The 20,202-nt window shown below is 51.4% G+C and overlaps 1 protein-coding gene across 3 annotated transcripts in view; it reads left to right on the top strand.

Annotated features, from left to right (window-relative positions):
- EYA2 (EYA transcriptional coactivator and phosphatase 2) overlaps positions 1-20,202 on the top strand; it is a 172,027-nt gene that overhangs the window by 130,248 nt on the left and 21,577 nt on the right. For all 3 annotated transcript variants that reach the window (XM_058679727.1, XM_004586086.2, XM_058679728.1), the window contains 2 exons: positions 1,869-2,011; positions 7,462-7,545. In XM_058679727.1, coding sequence (XP_058535710.1) covers positions 1,869-2,011; positions 7,462-7,545 — 227 coding nt within the window. The remainder of the gene's footprint in view (positions 1-1,868; positions 2,012-7,461; positions 7,546-20,202) is intronic.

Here is a 20,202-nt window from a genome sequence, read left to right as displayed (position 1 = left end):
TGCACCTTCTGCAAATGTTGGGGGGGCTGGAGAGCGCCCAGCCAGCCTGGCAACTCCGAATCATGTCTCTTCTGTTTCCATCTTCAGTCTGCTAAGGAGTTTTCGAAATATTAAGATTGGGGTCCCCTGAGATTTGGCGGGAAATGGCCCTTCCAGAACAGACAAAACCGAGTCCATTGCCAAGTATTTTTACCCGAAGCCATTTCCCCCGGATGATCCAAGAACTGGCAATTTGTGCACAGAGTCTGTGGGATGCATGTGGAGCGGAAGCGAGCAGCTGGGAAGTGGGGTGAGCATCCTCCAAGGTTCCACACTGATGGACAGGCGCAGATTTTGTGCCATACTTACAGGGCACATGAGCAAATGAAGTCAACTTGCTAAGCGTGACTCCATCAGCTTGCTGGGTCCCCCAGACACCCAGCAGGTGATGAAGACCAAGAAGCAGAAGCGTGTGGATAAATTTCTGGCCTCCATCACAGCCCGGCTGTAGTGATGCTTGTAGGTCCTAGTCCAGGGGCGGCTACTCCGATGGGTTGCAACTGTTGCACGATTGCCAAGCGTGTGAACTTGGAGCTCTTGGTGGGGCCACACCCAGGAACTCTACCTGATGAGCAGCAAATGTGTCCCCTCCTGTACTTTCTCCTCCCACTCAGCCACACAGGACTGCGGGTCCAGTCAAGCCAGGACTCATTGCCAAGGCCCCTGCTGTTTGGTTCCTGCCAGACAATCTCACTTAATTCTCAAATTGGCAAACCACCCAACTGGTGAAACTTCTAGAACTCTTTTCTCATAGATCGTGGTACAAGCCATACAGGGAAGAGAACCTGAGGAGCCCTCCAGCACACACCCCTCATTTACTTCTGGAGGTCAGGAAGTCTCTTCAAGGTCCAAGAATCAATGCCCAGCTGCACATAAGTCCCATACTGTGGATCAACCCACCACGTGAGGCACTGATGTCCCGTGTGAGTGCCGGTTCAAGTCCTAGCTGCTTCCACTTCCAATCCAACTTCCTGCTAATGTGCCTAGGAAAGCAGCAAAGAGTGGCTCAAATCCTTGGGCCCCTATTCATGTGGGAAACCCAGAAGTTGTTCCTGGCTGAAGGCCAACCCAGCTCCAGCCATTGTAGCAGTTTGAGGAATGAACCAGTGGATGGGTGGGAGAGCTCTCTGTGTCTTCACTTTCTGTTTCTGTAAAACATTTTGAAATAAATAAATCAGTGAATGAAAGAATAGTAGGGAAAAATGAAATGAAAGATGAGTATTTTAGTGCAAAAAGAAAGTTGGATAGTTGTGCATAGCTTCTTCCTAATGTGTGTTTTCCATGAACTCTTTGAAGGCCCCCTGGTCAATATTGTCTTCCTTTGGTTAGTCCAGAGATCCTTAGACCTGTGGGTATAGGGAGTTGTAAATGCAAAGCCACACTCGCTATCCCTGTTGCCCCTCATGTTAAGGCTGTCTGCTCTGTGTCCCCTCCCGTTAAAGCTGTCCCTGGCCAGTACCACATAAACCAATCAGCACGCTCCCAGCTCCTCACCCCAACTTACCAATTGTGGGTAACGGCTCCCTGCCAGATACCCCGCGTGTCTACTTGTTCACTTGTCTGATGTCTCTCCCCTCACCAGAATTTAAACTCTGGGAGAATGAGGACGCACCTCCCCATGTCTGGGGCAGCACCTGCTTAGCAAATACTTGTTTGGTAGATGAAAGAATGGGCCTGTTAAGCAACTGTTGAGAGTGGTGAGTGGTTTTTCTGTGTGACGAATCACCTTGGAGCTACTTCCAAGTGACACACTGGTGTGACAACGCCACCCAGGAGGAGATGCCCAGCAAAGCTGCTCATCTGTCCCCTCCTTGCTTCTCCTACCCCAGGTGAATACAGCACACACAACGGACCTTCCCCAGCAGCCAAAGATGGAGACACAGACAGGCCAAACCGGGCCTCCGAAGGGAAGCTCCGGGGCCGGTCTAAGAGGAGCAGTGACCCCTCCCCAGCAGGGGACAGTGAGATCGAGGTAAGCCAGCCAGTGTCATCCCTGGTAGGGTACAGAGTTCCCCCGAGGCATGTGGGGAAGTGGACCTTTGGGCTGGCCAGTCACAGTGACCAAGTGAAGGGAGGGAGTGGGGAGGGGCACTGATACCTGACCAAGTGGGAAGGAAGCCGCCGGAGCTGTACCGAGCAGAGGTCTGGGGTGGAGTTGGAGACACCTGGGTGGAGAGCAGGGAGGGGTGTTGCTGGTGAACACATGGACTGCTGCCCCCTAGGACTCCCCGTGAAGTAGACAGGGCCAGGGAATGTGCGTTTCTAAACTTTCCATGTGATGCAGAGGCTCCGGGCTGGGGAGCACACTCTGAGAACCCTGGTAAGGAGCACAGTGGGAGGGCAGTGGCCTTCAGCAGGGTCTGGGTATTCCTACTCCTGGCAACATCAGAGTCAGATGGTTTTGTGACATACAGGTCCCAGCCAGACCACCTGGAGAAACTGGGGAGAGGTAGGGATCGTTTGGGGTTTTGTTAAGATTAATAAATTGCTCGAGAGGAAGAAACAGAGATCAATCTTCCATCCAGTGGCACGCTACCCAAATGGCTGCAATACCGCGAGCTGAGCCAAGTTATAGCTAGCAGCCAGGAACTCCATCATCCAGGTCTCCCCTGTGGGTGGTAGAGCCCCCTGCTGTGTGTTAACAGGAAGCTGATCTGGAGCCAGGACTCAACCCCCGCACTCGGATACGGGATGCTAGCATCAAACAGCAGCTTTACCTACTATGCCACAGCACTGGCCCCTCATTTGGTTTTTGTTTGTTGTTTGATGTATTTGGAGTTCTCTGGGATGGGGATGGTTTGCTAGGTTCCCCAGGTGACTGTCCTGTGACAGGTGATCCACCTGTCAGCTGGCTCAGGTGTGTGTGCTGTGATCCCAGGTGACTCGGGTGGTGCTTGCCAGCCTGGGCTGCGCATGGTAGCCACGTGCAGAGCCTGGCGATGATGATGATCTCAAACCACACCCCAGGCTGATTCCATCAGATTGCCCATGTTCAGGACTCCAGCACGAGCATTTGTGAAAGTCCCCAGACCATTCCAAATCCGCAGCCCAGGCGAAGAACCCCTGGTTTGGGGAATGCGCCCATCTTTATTATAACTAAAGCAAGTATGAGATGATTGGTCAGGATTGTAATTTATCCTCCTCTCCCCAAAGCAAAACAGCATTGTGGGGGAGGGTATAATGGTACCATGGGCAACATGGATGCCAGAACAATAAATAGCTGGAAGTGACCTACCAAGGGACAGAAACAGACAGTCCCATGCAATGTTGTGTCCCCATTCGTTTGATTCTGTGTCCCACTCAGTAGCCAGAAGCACGGCCACAAACCCAGAAACACTAAGAACTATCACCTTCATCATTCCCTTAAAAACCAGTGGAATTTTATCTCTGAGGCCTCTTTCTCATTGTTGGGGCTCTTCTGGAGTTGTGTGAGAATCCAGGGATTCAATTGATCTCAGAAAAAAGAGCCTGTCATGTCCAGTGTGGCTTGGCCACTGTTCCTTCAATGGCTCATCAAAGTGTAGCCACTCTTGGGAGTTTCCTTGGCAAATACTGGGCATAGGGATCCTTGCTGAGCCTAAGAACCTTCGAGGCTTAGCTGCAATCCTTTGTTGAAAACAACAGAATCCAGCATTAGTTACTTAAGCAAAAAGGAACCTACTGGGAGAGAAGGGCATGGACCAGACATGATAAAACCCAGTTTAGAGAGACAAAGACAGGACTGGGAGATGGGACAAGACCTTCAAGTGCCAACCCTGGCCACAAAGAGAATCATGTGATCCCAGAACTGCCTCGCTCACTGTCAGACTCCAGGGAGATGGCATCCCATAGGCACGGCTGGAGTCTCCTGCTTACCTCTCGCTGGACATTTCCACCAAGACTGCACACAGAGAGGCAGACAAGTCAGGGTGCTCTTATCAAGAGACATGAGGATGGATGCCAGGATACCCAGACAATGAATGTCCAGGCACCTGCTGTCTAGCCTGGATCCAGCAGCACGGCTGCAGCAGCTGCTTATGGCCAGGGTCTCAGTCATGGTGACCATCACTCTGTCCTCTACTTGCTCATTCTCCCGAGGGACAGCAACACCCACTGCTTACCTCAGGCACCTGCACAGAGCAGGTGTTCCCACTGCCTAGGGTCCATTCTCACTTTGTGAGTCTGCTCTTGCACTACCCCTCACTCTGAAAGCCACTGGCCTCCCCCATGGAGCAAATGCTATACAGTCCCGTCAGTGGATTCAGGCTGTGGCTTTGAAGGCTAGGAGAGAACTAACTGGCTTCAGGTTGCGCTTGCTCACTGCCCTCCCAAATTCCTATAGATTTCCTACCAGCCTAGAGTTGCAAAACTATGGAAAACACAGAAAGAAGCACTAATATTTCATTCGTGTTTAGGAATGTTAGTATCCCCCATTCAGAGCTGACGTTGTGGCTCAGTGGGTAAAGTGGCCACCTGCAAGGCTGGCATCCCATATGGGTGCCAGTTAGTGTCCTGGTTGCTCCACTTCCTAGCCATCTCCCTGCTTACAGCCTGGGAAACACCACAGAAGATGGCTCAACCATTGAGGACCCTGCCACGCACATGGGAGACCCAGATGGTGCTCAGCACTGGCCATTGCGTCCATCTAGGTGATAAACCAGCAGAAGGAATATCTATTTCTGTGTCTCCCTCCCCCCCCACTCTCTGTAACTCTTTCAAATAAATAGGCAATTTAGAAAATATATTCCCACTCCCTGGGATACTATTCAGCCACCCAATGTGACTTCTACTTTTGGTAGGGATCAGTGAACATGAAAAGAAAATTCTCCATTCAGCTAAGTGGGTGGAGAGAGTTGTGGCATGGAAGTAACGGCTTCTAGGTGATACTGTTCTGGAAACATCTGCTCCATTGCAGAGTAAGGACCACTGGGCAAGAACAGTTGGAAAGGTGTGAGTTGTGTTTCACTCCCTTGTGTAATGTCAGCATGGAGGCCCTGCCTGGGTCACACCTCTTCACTCTCCAGCCATCTTGCTGATGACAGAATCCCAAGAGGGAGGAGTTACATAGAAGTGGGGTGACAGGGAACTCTGTGTACATTTTAGTTGAAATCTTTCAGCCACAGGTGCCAGGAACCAACATGAGCTAGCTTAAGTGGAAAAGCAGAATTCTCTGTAAGAGCAGGGGCACATTGGTCATCTCAGGACCCTGGGATCAGCAAGGGAGTCATAACAGTGAGGGTGCTGGAGCCCCCTAAAGCAGCAATGCCCCTGCCAGGCCCCCATGCACTGGTGAGTAGGTACAGCTCTCCTCTGCACCTCTCCCACTATCCCAGCCTCTTTGCTTCCACCTGCACCCAAGGCCTGGTTCTTGCCCCCAAATCTCATGACAATGGGCTGCCAACAAGCCCCAAGACAATGACTTTGTTGGCCCTGAATTTTAGCTCATAAAAAGATCCCTGAGCCCACCTGTGATTCAGAGGCCATTCTGGCCCAAACCATGGTAGCCCAGGAAATGGAGCCACCTGCAGAATGGCCAGCAACCACCTGCTAGCTAGGAACCTGGGGCTGGGGCAGGGCTGTGAGAAGCAGGGAAAGAAGCAGTCCTCTTCCTCCAAGGGCATGGAATAGATGCCTTCATGAAGCCTGTGCCAAGTTTGGAAAAAGTTTGTTGATGAATTTTTTAAAAATTCTATTATTACTCAAACATGTGTTGATCCAATCCAGTTAGTTCAGACCTAATCCCAGTAAGTTAGGACTTGGGATGTTTGGACTTCAGAAGGCCTCTTCCGTGTTGATTTCCACACGTTGCTATCAAGACCTGGAGTAAGACAAAGGAACACACATATTTTCACACCCAAATAAGCCTAGCTTTTAATTCCATTTTCCACAGACTCCTTGAAGTCCCTTTGTATACCTAGAGCATCAATATGCGAAAATATGGCCAGGCCGAGTCATAGCAGTCAGTACTTGGCCTTGCTGATTGCTTCGGAAGCTCCTCCGCTGGGAATACTACTGTGCTCGGCTGGCTGGGGACCTCCCTTCCCTCTCTGTCTGTAGAGGTCGTTGCCCTGTGTCAGGAGGAGTGTGTCCAGAGAGCGTTAGAAGGTGGCCCTTCCATGAGGGCTGGGTGAGTGGAGTTGCAGCCACCCCCTTCCTTAACACCAGTTATGGGAATAATCAGATCTTCTCTTCTTTAAAAGGGCAGTCACCAGGAGTGTGAAAATTAAAGGTCAAGCCAAATAAGAAAAATAAATGAGAGGCAATGGGATTTGAGAAAGAACTTAGGGAAATTCAGTTTTTGTTTTGCTTTTTTGTTTTGGTGTTTGTTTTTTTCAAAAATATCAAACATTTTTGTATCCTTATAGTAGGAGGTGGGAGTTAATGTGGGAAGAAAGACTCAGAGGGAAAAAATGGAGTTGTTGGACATGTTTAAATGACTGCAAGAATCAAGTTCACGTGAAGGAATGGGCGAGAAAGAGTAAGGCGTTTTCTAGGACATAGATCGTCAGACAGACTCACAGGAAATGCTGTTTAAAAGACTCAGTAGCAATCCAGAAGGCTTCATTGGGGATTTTGGAAAGAGAACCGTAGAAAATATGGGAGGAATCTGTGGAAAATATAAGAAAATTAAAATTTCCAAAGCTCTAAAAAGATGCAAGTCAGTGGATTAAAAATGTCTTCAAATGCTGAACAGTATGAACTGAAAGAAGGAGACTACACCTCCCTGTGGCCTTATTAAATGTAAGGATAGGGGCCAGGATTGTGGTATAGTGGCTCGAGTTGCCACCTGTGAAGCCAACATCCCATGTGGGCACCAGTTCGCGTCCCAGCTGCTACATTTGTAATCCAGCTCCCTGCTAAGACACCTGGGAAGCAACAGAAGATGCCCCGAGTGCTTGGGCTGCTGTGCCCACACCGCAGATCCTGATGGAGTTCTTCTCTCCTGGTTCTGGGTGGGAGTAATTACCATGGGTCAAATCCCCGTCTCTAGACGGCTGAGCTGAAGAGACAGTATTGAACCATAAAGGTACTGTCCATTATCCAGAGTTAAGGAGTCCATCAGCAGACTTGTTAAAGCAGGCCTGGATGAGAGCAGCTGGAGAATTAAGACGGTGGTGCTTCATGGTGTCGGAGGAGTTATTTGATTTTTTATTGTTGCTTTTGGATGGAGCTTCATTTTTTGAGCTTTTATGTGAAAGGCGAGAACGGGCTTCCTGGTCCTGGCATCGGCGGGGTTGAGGGGAGCCCAGAAACTTTTGGGCAGAACACGCTTTGCACGGATGCGGCTGAGGGGGCGGGTCACAGCGCATCACTGCCTCGCATGTGTTAGAATTTCATCTTCCTGGAGACTTCTCTTCCTCCGGGGGCATCAGCCTCTGCAGACGTGAAGCCAGATGTACACAAGCCCATTTGTTTCTGTTCTTTCCCTCTCTTCCCTCACAGCGTGTGTTCGTGTGGGACTTGGATGAGACAATAATTATTTTTCATTCCCTACTCACTGGGACTTTTGCGTCCAGATACGGGAAGGTAAGAATCCACTTTGTGTTTTTTTTTTTTTTTTTCAAACCTAACTGACCAGCTGGTTAATCCTGGGAATTGTGGGGGCTGCTTTGGGAGGCAGCTTCTTTGACAAAAGCTGCCCCTTTGGGTCAGCCTGGGATTTGAAAAAACTCAAGAATCCTTTGACATGTGAAAATTTAATAAGCTTTCCCTCCGTTCGTCTCCCACGCCTTTTATTCCTACACTTGAAGTACTCAGCATTCCTTGTGCACAGACTTCAGCTCAGAGCTCTAGCTGGGAAGGCCAGGGTGTGCAGTAGCCGGCACCAGCAATCGTGGCGGGATACCTGGGAAGAGCACCTTGCTTCCTCTCTGTTGTACAGCTTAGCACCTCTGGCAGACAAACTCAATGTTCCTAGTTTTTTTTGTTTTTTTTTTTTTGAGACGAGGGGGCGGTATTGTCCACTCCAGCATGCCCCTTAGCAATAAATGTACCCTGGACAAATTATATCAGGGAAACATCCAGTTAGAATTCTGTGCCAAGGCTTTCAGCTGATCGGCAGCAAACGGAAGAGAATGTTGAAACCCACTGACTCACTCCTGCAGTGGCAAAGGCAACTGCTGAAACCCAGTCTTGGCCGGTTCTTTGCGTGTATCCCACCGGCTTCTCTGCAGACCACAGCAGAGAAGGACACGTGGGGACAGGTGGGCAGCACTTAGGAGGACTGCCACTTGTCGTCTCCTGGAAGGTGACTGACCTGTGGAGCAACTGCTTCCACACATGGGCAGGAACCTTGAGATTCGTCAGCGCCTGGAAATATTTCTGTTTCTGTTTAGAGACCTGGAATATGGCTTGACGTCACTTCATGGCTTTCCCAGCTGCGCGCGGTTTTTTCAAGGGGTTATAACAAGCTGGGTGTATAATTAACAAGATGGATTTATCGGCTGCCGCTCTGCCGTAAAGATTATAAAAATGGTGTCGGGGGTGCAGAAGCGTCTTGTGGCATTGGAATGTGTCAGCACGTCCAGCAGTACCCGGTGGGGGGGCGCCAGGAGGAGAGTTGCCCATGTTGGGCTTGGGGCTGCTGGTTTAGGTAAAAGGGTGGTGGAGCCAGGAGCTGCTGGGAACATGGGGGTGCATTCAGCTGCCACTTGGAGAAGCTGGGCAATCCCAGAGGGTCACAGAGTGTGTTCCCCACCAAGTCACCCCACCTACTCATCCCTGGAGACGCCAGGGATGGCCACCTGTAAAGTTGTGTGGGGTCTGGGGATTTGGGGACACGGTATTTGCATCAGTGTCTCACCACCATTCCTGAAAACAAACTCGAGAAATGGACAAGGCCCAGAGCTGCTTGCCAGGCCCCATGACCCCTTGTCCCATATGCCCTGGCCCGTGTCATCCTGCGTTGCAGCCGACTCTATCCAGCCTGCTGCTTCTCCCACCTGCGCATCCGGCCTGGGCCCCTGTCTGATGACCCCATTCAGTTCTCCTGAAAGGGTCCCCAAACAGCAGGAATGCCCTGATGTATAGGCGAGCTTGGCCTGTACCCCCATGCTGGGAAGTCAGCAAGTCCCCAGGGGAGCCCCTAACCCTCCTCCGAGGCCCTGCATGAGTGGGTCCCACCACTGCCCTCCTATCCCCTCTGACTCCCCTCCCCGAGTGGTTCTCTGACCTCACATGTATCTACCGTGTTCTCTGATTCTGCTGGGCTCTCCCTGATGCAGGACCAGGGACCTGCGCTAGGCATGAGAATTCACTGGGAAGGCGATCCTGGGGCACACCAGGTGCTGAGGGTGAAAGTGAGACAAGGACCGCAGGAAGCCAGGTGGGCTTCAGGGACCATTGCTGCTGGGGCGTATGCTCAGAGGGACCTGTCAGCCAGTAGGGAGCCTGCAGGAAGGGACAGGAATTTACCCATGAATTCCCTTGCACCGTGGGAAGAGCGCTTCTCCAGGGCTGTGACCCCCTAGACCTCAGGTCCCAAGAAAGCCTCAGGTTAGGGAACCGTGGGTGTGCACCACTGAGGGCCTCTGCATGACCAAGAGCGGTGACAGCTAAATTGGCTGAGAAAGTGCGCACTCAGAAGCCCTTCCTAACATCTATAATCTAGAATGTCATTTTACTGGATTCAATCCTACTTATCATTCAGGTTTTCATTAGTAGTTAATCATTTGAAAGACAGAAAGGCAGACAGCTTCCATGCACTGGTTCATGCCCAAAATGCACACAGCATCCGAGCTGGGCCCGGCCAGACCAAGGTTCCAGCAACCCTGCATCTTCCATGTGGGTAACAGGGAATCCGTTTCCTTGACCCATGGTCCCAGCATGCACGCTATCAGGGAGCTGGAATCAGAGGCCAAGCTGGGATGAAACCCCAGCACCCTGGAATGAGATGCAGGGATCCCAAAGGATGTGTCAACCATGGCGTCAAGTGCCTGGTCTGGCTCTGATGTAATCCACCAAGAGAGCTTGGATCATTGCACCCCTCCACCTGAATTGTGTCTCTCCCTAAACTGTACCTTTTTTTCTGTATCATGATTATTCTTTGGCCATTTGTCTCCCCTGAAGACGGCACTCTGCTTGGTCAAGCATGGGACAGGATTGCCTAATAAATACTCCTTGAAGAAAAAGGTGAGAGCAGTCAGGCCGGTGAAGTTGCACAGGAACGGGAACTTTTTCCTGGTGCGTCTGCTGCTTAATCCACAAAACAGCACCTCCCGTTTAGCAAGCCCGAGCAAATATTTGTCAAATGAAGGAAGGAAGGGAGAAATAATATCAAAACAGAAATTCCTAACAGGTGGCCACCGGCCAGATTCAGCCTGCCGATATTTTTGTTTGGCCTCTGGGGTGTTAGGGAAAAATGTGAAGTTGTCGCCAGCATTTAAAAATCAGGAGAGGACATAGACCAAAAGCCATCCAGGTTTCCAACTCTTCTTGAAAAATTTAAAAACTCTGGCAGCCTTGTGTGGCCGGGGGGCAGCAGCCAGTGGGAGTGGAATAGCCACTGCCCTCTTGAAGGCCGCATATTCTCCAGCCTTCTACCACTCTGTAGACCCATTAGCCCACGTACGGGGGTCTCTGGCCCCACTGGGATCCAAATGTCCACCTCCATCCTTGAAGTGTGGGACACAGACCACGTGGGGCTGGGAGGACCTGAGAAGCCACCATGTCCCATTAGCTTGTGTTGTACACACAGAGAAACTGAGGCACAGAGGGGGAGAGAGTCAGATGGGCTCACCCTCCTTGTGCATCCCCTAGCTACAAAGGGAAAGACAGATATGCAGAGAGGAGGAGAGACAGAGAGGAAAATCTTCCGTCTGCTGATTCACTCCCCAACTGGCCTCAACAGCCAGAGCTGAGCCTACTCAAAGCCAGGAGCCAGAAACTTTTTCTAGGTCTCCCGTGTGGGAGCAGGGTCCCAAGGCTTTGGGCCATCAACCACGCTTTCCCAGGCCACAAGCAGGGAGCTGGATGGGAAGCGGGGCTGCCGGGTTGCCACCTCCATGTGGGATGCCAGCACTGTAGGTAGAGGATTAACCTATAGAGCCTCCACACCAGCCCCAGAATGAGTATTTTTATTCACAAAATCCAACACCCCTAAGAGAGACAGAAAGCAACCATGGCTTGCGGAAGATCCAAGCTGGTTCTGCTCCCCACCATCCAATGCGAGCAACTCAAGCGTCTGAGGCTGCCGCATGGCACTGAGGCCCCGGGCCCCTCAGTCGCATTCTTGGCAGTACTTGGAGGGCTGCCTTCCATGGCATGACAATTCAGAGTTCGCCCCCTTGTCTGAATTCAGTCCAGCAGCATGAGAAGGCTTCGTCCCTCCCTCTTGGTTTAATTTCTACGGCTTTATCCCCCTTTGTGAAGAGCCAATTCCAAAAGCGGCATGTCTCATTGCAGTCACATCCCACTGGCTGGAACTTGGTCATGTGACTGCATCAAGCTGCAGAGGAGTCTGAAATTGTACCTGTATTTAGGGTAGTCATGTGCCCAGTTAAGATCTAGAGAGTCATGTTGACAGTTGGCTGTTTCTAGCATAAGAGACCATACAATGAAAGGAAGATCAGTGAAACAGAAAAGTGGTGGGGTAAAAATAGCAGATTTACTCTATTTGCAAGACCCCAGGGAGCAGCTGAATTCTTGAGTCTGAAGCTCCACAGAGAGGTCTGGGCTCTGGCTTGGAACTAGGAAGAGGACATGGAGAGGGTTTGGAGGAGCAGGAGTGTGTACCCCATTTGCAGATGGAGTAACCGACACCAGGAAAGTTATGTGGTTGGGGTCGTCATGACAGATTGCAGGCTATAGCTTCTTGTGGCTTGCAGCTTTCTCTCCCCTTCAGCACGTGCAGCTGTGTCAAGCTGATTGTTAACAGCTGGTATCATGGACGCTCAGAAACACAGTTGGGGTGGACACTTGTCCCAGCAGTGAAGGGGCCAGTTGGGATGCCAGCATTCCATGTCAGAGTGCCTGGTTTGAATCCTGGCTGCACTTCCAAGTCTGGCTTCCTGATACTGCAAATTGATAGTAAGATCAACATTTGGAGATAAGTTGTTGTTGTGTTGTTTCATGGTTGAGCACAGGTCCTCCGTGCGAGCGGAAGTACCATCACGTCTCTGTGGGGGCAGGTTCACAAGTTTTGACAGAGTCTGGTTAAGCAGGGGCTTTGAATGTAGTTGTGCTTTTTGCTGTAGATCTTATATTACCTTTCTCTGCTTGCTTCAAAATACGTAAGTCTTCTGTCAAGTGTGCACAGGGGCTCTGTTTTGCTTCTGCCTCAGCCTCTGTGGTTCGGTCCAGCCCTGGCAAGCAGCAAGGTGGTCTGATCCCCAGCTGTAGCGCCAGGGCCTTGAACAGTGCCTGGTACCTAGCTGGGAGTCAGCAAAATAAGGAATTTGTAACAGGGGAGAGATCTAACCCACGTCTGTGTGGCATATTCGGTACCTCTGCCTGCAGCACCCACCCCACCCTGTCTTGGCCACCCCACTCTCTCGGTCTAGCCTGTGCCACTCCTCTGGGGTCACATTCGTAGAGTTGTCCCAGTTCCCTGAATAGGTAAAAACCCAGGGTTGATGGTTCATGGCCCTGTGGGCTCACAGTAGCACAGTTGCTATTACTGGTCTCAGCGTGGCTGATTGTAGAGTATTGTCATCATTACTAAATGGCTAGGACTTAGTTTTGCATGTAGCAGATGCTGCCGCTGTACCACTCTTTCCATCACAGCCCTCCTCGTTCCTGTAGGTGGTGTCCCTTGGCAGGTGCCCGTGACACTGTGTGGATGTTCTGCCATCTGCTCCGGTGGCCCCAGCAGTGACCGGCTCATTGGAACTTACCCTTCCCTTCCTTTCCCTTCCCATCACTCCCCCATGGTCTCACTGATGTTTACTGGGATTCCCTCCCAAGTCTAGGGTGGGCCCTTGACCCCTAGGCTCAGGGTGGGCTACTAGGGAGACCCAAACAAGGTCATGGAGGTGTGTCAGCGTTCATACTTCCTACGACTGGTCCTGGTTCTCCTGGGGCCCTTCTATCACTCTGACCCCACTGCCTGGCCCATGAGAGCTATAAGAACACACTCACTGAATCCAGACAGGTTGTCACCCCATGCACCTCACACCTCTTCCAGCGAGATGTAAGCCCAGCGTGTACCTGACTGGCTTTGTCATGAACACAGCCAGCCAGCAGCCTGTGTGTGTGTCTGAGAGAGGCTGCGTGGATGAGGGGAGCTGGGCCTCATCTTGGAGCTCTCCCTGGAGCTCCTGTGCTGCCTACCCCCACCCCGTGCAGTCATAGCTCCCCACCTCCCAGCCCTGTTCGTGACTGCGGCTCAGATTCCAGAATCCGATACCCAGCGCGATACCATCCGGATTCAATCAGACCCTGGCGGCCTGGCGCAGCCCGCTCTGCCCATGCCTCCTTTACAAACTGAGAAGAAATTGGAAAGAAGAAAAAAAAAAAGTTTTATGAGCAAGCAGTTAGGAACTATTTGCAGAAGTGGCTAAGGTTCAGTTCAGGAGTGCCGTCCCTGGAGGGACTATTAGTTGATGCGAGGACATAGCAGGCACTTTGCCTTTCTCTCTCCGCCCCCTACCCCCAGCCCAGTTACCTTCAGAGGTAGCTTCATTTGCTCCTACCAGTCTGATATGCAGAGCCTTCCGTCCTTGGACAAACACAAGCCAAAGTGCTTAAGGACATCTGTTTATTTTATTTCTTTAATGAGAAAACCGTCCAGTTTCTACCGGGCTCAGCTGTGTTTATTTACATTGTCGTGGTCACGTGAAGCCAGCACCTTGGCCGTTTCAAGTCCTGGCTGTGGCCCTTCTGACGGCTGGCGGGCGGCGGCAGCAGCAGCCGGGTCTGGAATGGGGAGAGGGTTCTGCCCAAGCAAAACAGAGTCCTTGGAAGTCTATAAAATCAGTTCTCAAAATAAATACAGCCTGCTTCGCTCGGTAGATGTGGATTAAGTCAAGATGAAGTCAATTTGGAAGGGATTTTCTGAGGAAGTCGAGATTGCCCCCCCCCGCTGGGGGGGTTAAACTTGGTATTGAAGTCTGTGCTTGCCCCCTCCACCCTACCCCCACCCCTCTTTTCAGCCAAGTCAAAGGTGTTTTGTCCTGAAGCTAATGAAGACGTGCTGGCTGCTGGGGGCCCTCCCAGCCTTTGATTATTTTCCTTGCAGGGCTAGGGGTGTGGGGAGGGAAAGGACAGTGATTTCTTGGGTCTGTTCCCTCCTAGAGGGAGGGCAGGCCAAAGCAAGTGCCTGCAGTTGTCATCTGGGTGTTTGGGCAGGCGGGGACGGTGGCAGGGAGGTTGTGGGAAAGCTTGAGAGGGTGGCATGCGGATGGATAGCACTGTCCATGGGGTATTGGGTGGGGGCTGGGCTCCTGTGCCCACCCAGCCCCTTACAAAGATGTCCTCCCCGCAAGCCTGGCAGCTTCCAAACCACTTGCTTCCTCCATGCATGTGGGTTAGAGTGCTCAGGAATTATCCGCAGTTTAAGATGGACTTTGAAGATGATCTGGGATGTTTGCTATTGCAACCCTGTGCTGTGGGCTGCTCTAAGACCATTTCCACAGAGACCTCCTCAACTCCAGCCACAGCTGGCAAACACTGAGGACACCTGGGTGTGCCCCGTTCTCCCCCTACAGGTCTAACAGATGCCAGTCACTTCCCCCACCCTCCCCTCACCTGTGCACCAACTCATCTTTCTGTCCCCACCCTTTGTTGCCCCAACTTTCACACTAGAGAGCATCTGAAGGGGGGCATGTAGGGGGCAGGATTTCATCACCTTTGGAAAACCCACAACAAATTGCTGGGTGAGCTCTTTTGTCTCTGTAAATATAGGGCTTGCCGCTGACAATGCTGGGAGGTGAATGTGGCTCAGGCTCCCAGGGGCTTAAAGGGGAGGGGGGGCGGATTCCCTTTTCCCTTAACCAGCAGGTTGAGGTGCTGTCTAGCTTGTCCCCCATACCTGCACTTCCGGCTACTGAGGACCCAACCGTAGGGTTCCCATGAGACTCTGCAGGTGAGGTGTCACCACTGAATGGCAAGGAGAAGTCAGTGCCATTGTGTCCCGGTTGACTTTGATGGGAAAATAGGCTGCATCCAACCCTCAGCAGGCCACCTTCCCATTCATGTGCTATAACAATGCCAATTCAGGGGTCTTGGTAACAGGCAAGCTCAGGTGCACATCTTCAGTGGGGCCTCATTCAGACAGCAATGATGCAGTTCAGTGATGGGTTTTGTTGTTTCTCGGGTTTGGGGCTTTGCTCTGCAGCGTCTTGTGTCTGATCGTGGTGCCTGCCATGCTGGCCTCTGCAGTGCTGTGGGCACTGCCCCCCTCTTTATTTTCTGGAAGAGGCTGCGGACAGTCATCGCAGATTCTTCTGGAAATGTGGGCAGGGAAGCCAACAGGGCATGGGGACCCCAGTGGTTCCCCTGGACTGTCTGGTTCTCCTGCCGGCCCCTCCCCTCCCTCTCTTGTGAATTCTTTTTTTTTTTAATTTTAGCTTTTAATTTATTTGCACGATAGACGGTAGAGCTCTCTCCCACTGGTGCAGTCATCAGCAGTCTAGGGCTTCTCTGTCAGTCCCTGTCTCCCACCTTGCAGGAAGATCTGCATTAGTGGGCATCCCACATCAGGACCTGGAGCCAGGGATCGGACCCTGGGCGCTCCAAGGCAGTACGTGAGCATCTTGCCCACTTGGCTAAACACCGGCCCTTCCTGCTCCCCTTTTGGACTCACCATACAGTGTCCTCAGATGTCACCTCCCCTGAGAGGCTTTCCACCACCAACCTAAAGCCTATGCCCAGACACACGCAGTGCCTCCTATGCAGCATCGCATGTCGTTTCTTCTGAGCAGGTGTCACTGTCTAAACTGAAGTGTGCCTTGGTTATCATGGTTCTCCTCCTCTATTCAAATGGGAGTACCATGTGACACAGGACGAGGAGGCAGCAGGGAGCATGGTGGTCTGGAGCAGGGAAATACATCCATCCATGGGCCAAATCTGGTTCTCCACCTGTTTATATTTTAAATAAAGCTTTATTGTCCGTGACCACACCCATTCATTTCCATATTGTCTGTGGCAGATTTCACTGTTGTCGCAGACTTGAGTGGCGGCCATGCAGATCCTAGAGCTCTCTAGTTCTTTATAAAAATGTTCACCCGCCTCTGGTCTAGAACCAGACTGCTCAAGTCCAAAGCCAGCACCCACCCCCCCAGTCCTGTGATCTCAGTTGAGTCATTGTGCCTCAGTTTCCACCTCAGCGTGGACAAAACAGTGATGCTAATCATTATGGCTAACGCTCTCTCAGGTCGCTGGGGCCAGACGGAGTGGGTTAGCAACCTCAGGAGTGTGGAGCTGAACCTGCCCCCCCCCCCCCCCCCCCCGCCAGTGGCTTTTGGAGAATAAACAAGAACAGATGTAACTTGAGACTCATGGTGCTGCTTGTGTCTGAGGTGCTGAGCAGGGAGGGTCGGCTGCAGTGTGGCCAAGGCTCAGGAGCACACAAGGGCAAGCACCTACCAAGTCAAGCCCTGGCCCAAGCCCTCGGCATGAACTCCCACCAACACATGGTGGTCTCCCAAGTCACGAATGCCCCTCAGTCCTGGGGAGCGACTCGTGTCAGGGCGGTCTGCTTCTCTGGGGTTCTCAACTTCCCCAGGAGCCCCCCCACAATCGTTGACCTCCATTGCACTCCTGTCCAGCTCCTTCATCGTTTTCTGGCCTTTGATTGATGTCCTAGTAAAATGCTTTAAGAGCTGTTGGGCATCTCCAGCTGAAAGAACATTGTCCAGAGGATTTTTAAAAATCGTAATAATAATAAGAGGCTGAGTCTTTGCATAAAAGCCCCGGAGAGAACTGGCCTAGACATCTTTGTTGTCTGAGATTTGACCACGACCTTATCACTTGTCGTCAGCTTGGCTGCTGTGATTCAGTGATGGCGAATTGATCCTATAGCCTTTGGTTCACTTCATGTGGGTACAAACAGGCCCGTCTGCTGAGCTAAGAGGATCTTTTCTATTTTCTGTGAAACTGCCAAAGCAGCCAAAATGACATCTTTTTTAACAGCTTCACTGTTTAAACACGTGAATCAACCTGTTTTTTTCCTTTACGACCATCATTTTCTTGTCTTCCTGTAAAAAAAGAAAAAAAATTTTTAAACAAGCTGATCTGTTTTCCAGGACTTTCCAAGCAATTAAACCCAATTAAAACCATTAAATTCTTTCTTTCAATGACAACTTTATTATTAAAAGCTAAACCACAAGAGGCGCTTTAACTGGCAAAGCCCTCCATTGTGTGTTAATCCATCCCTAACCTCTGGCTGACACTTCCAGGAGATAAACCCCACAGAACAGGGAAGCCACCATCATGAATAGCTTTAATTAATACTTTTCTTCCCTGTGGCAGAGTAATTATTCTGATCAGCTTGTAAACAGCTAGCCAGTGGTGATTTGGTGCAATGCCTTTGATTTGCTTTGTGCGTTTGTGATTTTTTTATTCTTTAAAAGGTCTCTAACTCAGAAGAGGCACAAAAGGGCTTCCTCCTCACACCCCAGGTTGGTGGGACCAGGCTGAGGCAGGCGGCGGCTACTATACCTGGGAGCCTTCTGTGGGGGAGACAAGCCCAGGCAGGGTCGTTCCCCAACCCCCACCCTACCCCGCCAAGACACAAGGCTGGCTCGAGGGCAGACTGGTGTTGAGAGCAGCAAACTCAAAGCCTGTCAGTTGGTCGACCGCCGCCAGCCGCCCGCCATCTGACCTTCCCCTCCCGGGCACTGGGGAGATGGGAGCAGCCAAGGTCAAGTGCTGGGTGTGGTCAGACTGTACCAGCCTCTGCTGCTGCTGCTGCTGCAGCTGAGAATCTATCCAGGGTGCCACCTCTGGGAAGTGGGTACTGGGGGTGCCCACATTAACCTGACAAGGAAGTGGGCGCTGCCAGGGGAGAGCACCTGCCCACTGTCACGTCCCTGTGGGGCTCCCACAGTGCGTGGCACCTCTCCCTCCACCCCGCTACCCTGGCTGTGCAGCACATGTCTTGGTTTTTCTGCTTCTCTCTTGACTTAGCTGGCAAGTTCATTTCATTAAGGTTGTCCACTCTGTAATACCAAAGTTAATCCAAAGACCAAGTTTCTCCGTGAGCTACAGTCATTGAGAGCAGTGGTCCTCACCTTGGGGGTGAGTTTGCTGGGGGATGCAGGTGCAGTGCTTGACTGTCATGCCTGTAATGGTGATGCTGTCAGTGTCCAGCTCCTGTTAGCCCCTGGCATGGACAGGACAGAATTTCCAGGAATACTCTGATGTTTAGATTATGTAAACGCAGCATCATGTAGGCGATTGATAACCAACCAAAAGCAATCTACACCTACTCCCCTGTGCCCTCAGAAAACTGGGCCAAATCTTTGGGGTGGGGGAAGGGTCATTCAATGAATGCATGAATGGAAAATTTTTCATAAATACATTTAGAAAACTAACAGCTCCCCACTAAGCAAGAGTGACTGAAATCAAGACTTGAGGGGAACCTCGAGTTCCCAAGCAGCCAGCTCTGCTTGTTGCGTTTCCTTGGGAAAATGGCCCTCGTGCACTTTAAAGAGATCCCAACAAAGTGAGGGCGTACACAGACACACACAGCAGATGCAGGGGCAGAAAGGCTGGCTGGGAGCAGAGAGAGGCTCAGGTGAGCTGACTCCAGTCTTGGCCCAGGTGTCTGGGTCCCTTAGGGGACAGTGGGGCGGGGGAGTGGCTGTCATGTTAGTTTTGAAAGGCACAGGTGCACAGGGCAGTAAGGGGGAATCTGCGGCCACTCCACGTCCCTGGGAAACCCAATGGTCACTGGAAGGGCAAGGCTATCTGAGACATGAGAGAGGACAGGCTGGACCCAGCTGGCACCTGCTTGTCCGTGCTCCTGACCTGGGAGTGCTGTCGAGTTAAACCAATTGCCCGGTCCATGAAATGTGGATATCAGCAATTTTCACTACAGGACAGTCGCATGGTCCTCTGCCTCAAGCTTCTGTTCCTTACTTAACAAAGGGCTTTATGTCATCAGTTCCCTCAAAGACATAATCCTGTGGTTGGGATTTCGGATTTTTGTATTAGACGATTCCAGATTTGAATCCCAGCTCTGCCACTTGTAAACAATGGGCCCTTGAACAAGTGACGTCACCCCAGAAACAGGGAAGGACTATTTGAGGAGGAAATGAGGTGTACAGAATCTCACATATTTGTAGATTCCTTTAGAAAGTGCATCCACTATCTGAGCTGTGTTCCGGGCATGAGGGACATAGAATAGTCACTCATGGAACCTGCCTCCTACTTATAACTGAAGCACCAAAAATCATCAAGAAATAACATTGTCTTGGGTCATGTCAGATGCTATTACAACCTGCAGCGGGGAGACCAGATGAAAGGGGAGTGGGAAAGTTTATGTCTTGGATTATCTGAGATGGAGTGGTCCAAGAAGACCTTTCCCACACTGCAAACAAGAAGTGGGAGTTCCAAGGGAGCCCGCCAGGAAAGGGAATTTCCAGCAGAGAGGACTGGCAGGTGCAAAGGTCCTGAGGCCAGAGCAGGTTGGTCAAGGGGCAGAGGGGCCAGTCTGAGGAAGTAGCTAGAGACCAGAGCCCACGCGACCCCAGAAGGAGGCTGGCAGTATCCGAGGACTGGGGAAGTCAGTGGTTTTAGATAAGAATGGACAGCCCTGGTTCTTGTTTACAAAAGAACCCTCTGGTTGCTGTGTGGACAGTAGATTTGTGGGAGAGGAGGCGCTGTCTTTGCCTGCAGCCCAGCACAAAGACCTGCTTACTGCTCCCCATGTACCACGCCCTTCCTTGAGGCAGAGCAAGAGGCCCCTCAGAGAGGTAGGGAACGTGACCAGAACAAGTGTCCGTGTAGAGCTTGGAGCCTGGCAGGTGCACAGACCCAGGAGAGCCCCAAGAAGCAGTATTCTGATTGGGGGTGTCTCTTAGGCCCTTGCTCTTTGGAAAAACCTGCACATCATCCCTGGGGGACCCAATCCTGCCCCCATCTCTACCAGAGAACAAATTGGCTCAGATGAACTCAAATGGGGTTCACCGGCAGGGGGTTGGTATCAGGATCTGAGACACTGCATTGGTTGCCAGTTTTTTCTAAAAAAATCTTGTTTTATCATACATACAGGGCTCTGGGGGGGAAAAATTTCTATTTGAA

The sequence above is a fragment of the Ochotona princeps genome, chromosome 22 (genome assembly GCF_030435755.1).
Source record: "Ochotona princeps isolate mOchPri1 chromosome 22, mOchPri1.hap1, whole genome shotgun sequence".
Classification (NCBI taxonomy): Eukaryota; Metazoa; Chordata; class Mammalia; order Lagomorpha; family Ochotonidae; genus Ochotona; species Ochotona princeps.
The sequence above is the reverse complement of the archived record's forward strand: the minus strand, read 5'-3'. Positions and strand labels throughout refer to the sequence as shown.